This window comes from Pyxicephalus adspersus, chromosome 2, assembly GCF_032062135.1.
Source record: "Pyxicephalus adspersus chromosome 2, UCB_Pads_2.0, whole genome shotgun sequence".
Taxonomy (NCBI): domain Eukaryota; kingdom Metazoa; phylum Chordata; class Amphibia; order Anura; family Pyxicephalidae; genus Pyxicephalus; species Pyxicephalus adspersus.
In genome coordinates, this window is record NC_092859.1 from 32,682,814 (window position 1) to 32,690,634 (window position 7,821).

General features: G+C 38.5%; 1 protein-coding gene across 6 annotated transcripts in view; it reads left to right on the forward strand.

Annotated features, from left to right (window-relative positions):
• Positions 1–4,607, forward strand: part of PACSIN2 (protein kinase C and casein kinase substrate in neurons 2) — a 53,856-nt gene extending 49,249 nt beyond the window's left edge. For 5 of the 6 annotated variants that reach the window (XM_072400314.1, XM_072400312.1, XM_072400310.1 and 2 more), the window contains 4 exons: positions 67–188; positions 1,739–1,846; positions 3,660–3,850; positions 4,075–4,607. In XM_072400314.1, the coding sequence (XP_072256415.1) occupies positions 67–188; positions 1,739–1,846; positions 3,660–3,850; positions 4,075–4,187 (534 nt within the window). In that variant the 3' untranslated portion in view covers positions 4,188–4,607. The remainder of the gene's footprint in view (positions 1–66; positions 189–1,738; positions 1,847–3,659; positions 3,851–4,074) is intronic. The other variant, XM_072400315.1, reaches the window with a different exon arrangement.
• Positions 4,608–7,821: the final 3,214 nt, after the last annotated feature.

Sequence of the window (7,821 nt, forward strand, 5' to 3'; positions counted from 1 at the left end):
CCCTAGTGGTCAATTGTTAATATTGCATAGTTCTGTCTCACTATGATCTTTTTAAAACCCTTGCAGGAATGGTCTGCTGACTTAAACCGTACGCTAAGTAGAAGAGAAAAGAAGAAGCCAGGGGAAGGGGTGACCCTAACTGGAATCAGCCAGGCTGGAGAGCAGTCTGTGCAGAATAAACACAGCAGGTAAAGAATTTTTTCCCACAGGGGGTGCCTGGTTATTGGTTAGTTGACCCATTCTAATAGTTTTTACTTTCTACTTTAATGCATTTAAAATGTATATCTATCACTTGGGCTCAAGAAATACAAAAGCCTTTGATGTAAATGAGTTGGGTTAGCTGTGTAATGTTCTAGCTTTGCTGTATATATTGCCCTAGGTTGATATGTGCTTTACAGGTGTATAAGGATTCTGTGATCATCTTAGTTGGCCCCTTCATTGCAGGTTTTTGCTCTAAATAGGTGCTTCCTTTTATGATCACCGAGGGCATTCTACATTGACGGATCTCTAGCTTGAGTGGGCAAATGCGTAACCAGAGCAGAGGAGTAGTTCATACATGATTCTGATCTGTCTGAATAATTACTCTGACTGTTGTGCAGTTAAAACATTTCACTTTGCCTATTCAAAGCAAACTGACAGTGCCCTCAGTTATAACTGTATATACATCATTGCTACTTCCTCACTGCAACATCTCTGCTAGTTTAAACTCTGGTTTGCATTTCAATCTTAGATAAGGGTATGATCTCATACCACCGTCTATATGACAGTGTCTATGCCTAGTGACCAGGCCCACTTAGGCCCAAGCACAGTTAGGTAAAAGAGGATGCCCTTCCCCTGTACCGGGAAGAACTGAAGCAAAGGCTTCTGCAGTATGTGCATGTAGCCAAGCTGGAAAAGTAAACATACAAGTTGTGGGGGAAATTTGATGGATGTGGACACTGTCAATTTTTAATGACCATGGCATGGGAAAAAGGAAAGATTATATTGTTAAATAATTGGCTGCTTTGGTAGAAAACCAATCTACCAGTCGATTTGAATGGTGCATGTAAACCAAACATATCTGCATAGGCACTAGTAAAGCATATTCACCACCTATATATAATATCTCATCTCATTGTTTCAGGAAAACTTTACCACTTTAGGGCCTGGCAACTTAAGTTGTATGTCTGGTTAAAATGGGAAAAATATATTACAATACATGCTCATTTCCCCAGGTTTTGTCTCTTTAGAATGCAGCAAATACATGAAAATACCACTTGTTTCTGCCAGAAATCCTGTTCGTTTCTACATTTCTGTAGTAATCGGATAATTCTTCCAGTACAGTACTGAAATCCTTAGCAGTATTGTTAGCACTGGCCGGTTTTCTCCTGTTAAACTATCATTCAAAATTTGGCAGATGCTATCAACTCTTTTCTGACCTGCCACAAACTGGTTTGCATTTCCATAGACTTTATAATCATTAGTAAATTTATTTCAATTCCAGCCTATGTATGGAGATGAGGAGGGTGTCCTGTAGTTCACCAGTAGAGATTTTGGTGCTACAAAGCCACCGAGTAAACAGATAAAACCCGTATTGCTGGCATATTTTATTGGGGAGGGATGGGGATTGATGTTCGTTTTAGTTATTACATTTTGCCCAGACATACACTTAACATTTTAGTTTGTGTTTTTCTACATTTCTTAGTTCATTATCTTTGGTTTGTTAGTTTGATGTACCTGCTCTCTTCTTCCCGGTCAGCTATCTTAGCGTGCAATCAATACAGTCCACACAGTCAAGTAACAATCCCTTTGAAGATGAGGAGGAGACAAGAAGTATCATTGAGAAGGAGGACAGTAAAACTAAAAAGTTGGTGACCCCGTATTTCCTGTTTCATCTCCTGTAGCTTCCTTTCTCTGCACTTTGTCACTAGGGGATGTTCAGAGGCTGAGCGGAACACAGTGCATGACGCCTGCATTCCATCCAATTGTTCTCTCCCTAACAAAAAGTGTTTTTTCCCTTCTTTTTCCAGCACTGGACACTAACACTATTTTCTGTTGTCATCAGTTAATGCCGCTAATTAACCGCATCCTGGCTGGTGGGACGACTCAATCTTTTCACATCTCCAACAACCTCCCCTTCAAAGTTCAGTGTCTTTCACACAGTTCTGGGGGTTGCTAGAGAACTAGCACTGTGTTTTTTTTGTTTGTTTGTTTTATTTCCCTCTGAACGTTAATGTTTCACAGCTTTCTGTGTATATTGTGTCTTTTGATATGCATAATGTTTGTGTGAATATACATCTATACATTGGATCAATTACTTTATTATAGTAAAGAATTTCAACTTTGCATGCTAAAGGCCTCAAAGTCTGAAATATTTGCAGGAAGCTTTTGTACCTGCTGATAGTTACTAATCAGTAGGTCCAGAAAAGACAGAAATATGCAAATTTAGGCAGGAAAAACCTTTACAGTTAAAATGAGTTTTAAGTTTAAATTTGGTAAATACATTATTTCTAGCGTGAGTAGGAACTCCTTGTTCTGCCAGCACGCTGCACAAAAGGACCCATGCTCTCTCTTTGGAAGCAGTAGTCTTTCTACAAAAGTCCAACACACTCCAAAATGTAGCGCCAGTGCTCCTAGACATGGCTGAAGGTGCGCCCAGAGCTTGCCCTAGCTCCAATCACTAGCACATGAAACCGGATACTGAGCAGTACACTGATAATGTCAACTCTAAATAGAACATTCTCCCACGATAAATCAATTTTATTCATTTAAGTGTGTAAACCTGGGCTTGAACTCATTAGAGGTATAGATAAATTCAACTGCTGGCTGCATATGAAAAACAAAATATTATTGTCCAAGCTTGTCTGTTTTTTAGAGGAAAGAAAATTTACAATATATAAAGATGCAAGTTCCTTTTGTAGTGGGTAAATAGTGGATACAACTAACCTAAATAATCTTAAGTGTGCATCCCTGGAAAAGTTCCAAGAAATCCATTATATGAGAATTGGCCAATGCAAGTCTGATGTGTTTTAAGCTTCCTAGTTTGTATATTGGATATTATATTTTAAATATTTCCCATATTTTTTACACTTATAACTTTTGTTTTAGATTTTCATGCAGTACTTTTCAGTTCCACACCTATCTTAGATCTTCTCAAATGACAAGTTGATACTTCTACAATATTGTATCAGGGAGTTAGGCATTTGTGCTTATTTAGCACCTTGGATCTTTTATTAATTCCCTGAGGCTTATAGTAAGGTAAGTAGAGCATCTTTTTTTTTAGGTATAAGTGAACATTTAACCCTTGTAGTGGGGCACCACCTTCACTGCAGGGGTTATTGGCCAATTTTCTTTTTCCAGCAGTCAAATTTAAAGGCTAGCGATTTATTTAGTCATGTTTAATTTTTGTTACTAAAACTTTCTTACTTTTTTCCTTCCCATATAGGCAGAATTGAGTGGAAAGGATTTGTTGTCACTGTATCTGCATGAATTCTATTTAAATAACAAAGTTGTTTTTTAACTGATTGGTCACACATGTAAGGTAGTAGAGGTCATGCTGATCTGGTTGCAGTACATGGTATGCTGCTATCTTATGCATTGCTTCTACAGGCTGATGAATGCGGCTTCCCCCTTTACATTATAGAACATTTCCTTACCATTTTTTTTTTCTTGTATTCTAGTGTTAGCAGCTATGAAAAGACCTACCAAGCTGAATGGTCTGATGACGAATCCAACAATCCCTTCAACAGCAATGATGCAAACGGAGACAGCAACCCATTTGATGAAGAAACTTCTGGAACAATGGAGGTCCGAGTCCGGGCGCTCTATGACTATGAAGGGCAGGAGACAGATGAGCTAAGCTTTAAAGCCGGTAAGGAAATTGACAGGAATGTTACATCTATGACATCATACTGGGAATGTAGCCTATTCACTAAAATTAGTGACATCACATTAAGAATGCAGCCTATTCATCCACTAAAGATAAGTGACATTTACACTGAAAATGCAGCCTATGAATTTGCAGCCATTCATTAGAAACTGGTGACACCACTAATGACACTTTTTTTTTTTTTTTTTGCATTTTCTCCCTCACAGGTGAGGAGTTGACGAAAATTGAAGACGAGGATGAACAGGGTTGGTGCAAAGGTCGTCTGGATGGCGGACAAGTGGGCTTGTACCCTGCAAACTATGTAGAGCCAGTGCAGTGACATTTGAGCTCCTTCCTCTCCCCGCCTCTAGTGTGCACCTAGTTCTCGTAATAACCTGTAATCTGTTCACTGGGAGTTCAATGCAACATAACCTGTATATATTACTATATAGGGAAGATATGGTTCACTCTAGGAATGACTTAACTTACATTCAATAGAACTGGGAATCTTGATGTCTTGATTTTAACTTTTTATTTTTTCTCCCTTCTTTTCTCTCCTATTTTTCAAAGCCAAGGCGCTGTTACTTTACCAGTATCGGTCTTTTGTTTTGAAAAGGGCCCATTGCATTTAAGTGCAAAATCAGCACACGGAGAAAGCAACAGTCTTGCTTGTTTCATGCTGTATTTTTTTTTTTCTTTTATCATTTTAACTTTATTTTTTATTGGTCGCTGTTGTGGACAGTGCCTTGCATTGATCCTGCTCTTTTTTTAAACCATTAATAGGTCATCCAGTTAAATTTCAGGTGACTTTCCTGTTGGTCTGAAGCCAAAAGTATTATATAATATACAATTCCTAAGACTAACCGAGGAATATTTAATCTAAGCTTCTAATGCTGGGAAAGGGCTTTTGGTGTATTTTTTTTTTCCACCTTCCGTAGACTTTATGCAGAGAAATTAATTAAAAACATTAGAGCTGTTCTAGTTTTACAATGTTAACTTTAAAAAAAAAAAAAGAAAAAGGCTACATATGTGTCAAGACTTTCTTCATGTCGTCATCTACTGTACAAGTACCCAAACGCTGTGTTTAGAGTAATGTGCGTTTGTGTGTCTATGGATAAACAAAATATAAATATTTATGCCTCTATATCTCGTTATATCGACCATTTATTTTGACTATTTCCGAAAAAGAATCCTTTAAAAGCGCATGTTGTCTCGTGAATTTCATGACAGACTATGCCTGGAGACTGTTATCGATCCTAGATCTTTGATCCTTCCTAGTTTTTTGCTATACCATAGTCTTAAATATTCTGTGATTCTGAAATTTTTTTTTAGTAATAAACGACAAAAAAAAAAAGTGTTGTGACATGTAATTTTGGAAATTTGGTGAGATGTACTAAATAAGCTTTTGTTTTGAGGGTTTCGTGTGGATTTCCTGTAGCTAAACACTGTATAGTCTTCCACAGCGCCTAAATGGAAAGCATTCAGGAAGGCTGGTCTTGTAATCCAGATTTTTTTCCTTTCCTGATGTGATAGAGAAATTCACCCAATGAAATAAAGTATGTTGCTGATTAAGAGCCAAGTTTGCTGTAATTCAGTGGGTTCTTGGTGATCAGACCAGATCCTTGGTCTCTGTCTTAAAGCCCAACAAAACTTATAGTTTAAAGGTCTGTGTGGACAAGTTGGATGGTGGTATTCAGAGTTCATTTACAGAACCCATCTGTTACAAACAAGAGCCATTCTACACAGTCCTTAAATCAGCTAAATATCTTCTGGAAAATTTTTAGGCGATTTGAAACAGACCTGCATTTGAGCATTAAATTGTGTGGGCTTACTGCCTAAAATTCCAGTTAACCCAAAATTGACCTTTCATTTTTTAATAAAGACTTGTGTTCTAAATCTGCAAGGTGTTTTAATATATATTTAGAAGTTCTAGTAGCAAGATCTACTTGCTTGACTTCCCACCTCAATTTCATGGTGCGTAACTCCTTCCACTGCAGCAAGAATAGTCTCAGTCCTCCCAAAGAATAGGAGTTGCCTTCACTCTGCCTAAAAAAAACAAAAAACTGATTCTCATTCCATTGACTGCATCCTCCAACTTCTAACAGGTAGACGAAGGTCTTCATTAAATACCTACAATGGGTGGGCCATGCTGGGAGCTCTGACCCAAATACCTGCTAGGTTTCCAGTAAGGTATGAACTCCTTGGTTAATTCTTGGCTTTCAGTAGACCTGACCATTTGAATCCTAATCTTGAAGCAAGGTGCTTTTATTGGGCAACAGAGCAAATGTGATCTAAATGAAAAGACTCTAAGATCCCACACATGCAGCAAGAGAGCAGTCTCCTGGTTCTTATGATGTAATATTGTCTGTAGCATAATGTTTCTAATTGCATTCAATGGAAAAGCTGTTGTTGAGGAAAGTCTTTACTGCATACTATAGCACAAATAACTGTACACGGAGCTGATTGTGGTATATTGGGTATGTTGTGCCACACAAGGAACATTTTGGCTGTAATCTTATTAAAGGAATACAAATATATTTTATTCAAACACTCAAAGTGTATGTCTGTCTTTATTTTTCATTGTGCATCTTTGTTTATATTATTATGTGAGTGAAGATAAACTGATCAGCCAAGACATTAAAACGCCTACCTAATGTTATGTAGGGACCCCCCTTCCCCCAACATAAAGCCATGGACTCCACAAGGCCTTCCTGTGTTATCTGGCATAAAGACTTTGGCAGCAGTATTCTTCCACATTCTTTTCATAGTGCATACTGCCATCCATTTCCCAGGGGAATAATGAACACACATCCAGACATGCACAATTTAAAGTAAAATTAACAGTTATTCATTTTACTATGGTCCAGTTCTGATTCATGTGCTCATTGTAGGCTTTTTATGCTGTGGTCAGAAATGAGCATCTGTACCCTGATGCTACATAAAGCACCGCACTGTGTGTTTTAAAACTGAAGCACAGCTCTGTTTCCAGCCTCCTGGCCCATCTTTTAATCAGCCATCAGGGGCTTTTAGTCAGGTGCAACTCCTAGGGCTCTATTTATAAAAGAGGGAATCAGACATTCTCTTATGGGAATCTTCCAGGTCCATATGTTTCTATTGCAGTAATCGTTTGAGGGAATGTCAGATTCCCGGTTTCTTAAATAGGGCCCCTAAAGTGGAATGTTGGCCAGGGTGTCAACCCACTTTCTTCCTGATCAGATTCCCAGTAATATATATATATATATATATATATATATATATATATATATATATATATATATATATACACCAACATACACACACAAACATTTATTTTAGTGTCATTGTACACACATTTATAGTAAATCCTCTCCCAGGACGTTTCTATGCTCCTAAGCCCTGGCATTGCTAGAATGTAAAAGAGAACAAAATAGAAAAGTAGGGAAAAAATATCCACACTTCCTGCTCCATCATCCCCCTAACCAATCACAGAGGACTTTGTGTTCTTGTGTTCAGTGACAGGACACAAGGAGCAGACATAGAGGTACCGGTAGAAGGAGCTTCAAGGAGATAGAAGAGGTAAGTGTAATGGTCCTCCTGGGAGGTATGTGACTAAGATTTGCACCAGGAATTGGGGGTATCTGTCATTGTGGGGTCTTACACTTGAGGGTCAGTTGCTGGAAAGTCTGCCTGGGGGTTTGCCACTGAGGACTGCACACAGGGATTTGGGGTGTCTGTCATTGTGATCTTTACTGGAGGTCTTTTACTGTACTTTTAACCATCCCTATTAAGTTATATGAAGCCATGCGCACAATTTGTCACCAGGTAAAATTAAGGGGTCTGGTCAGCCAGCAGGTGGAGCAAGGTGCAAGTGGGGTGTCAGACTATTTGCACCTTTTGCTGGGTAGCCCAGACCATCAACTTTCCTTTTGCAATGCTGGAACATTTTAGACATGTAGGAGGGGGAGCCCTGGAGGTTGTGATGGTCCATATGTATC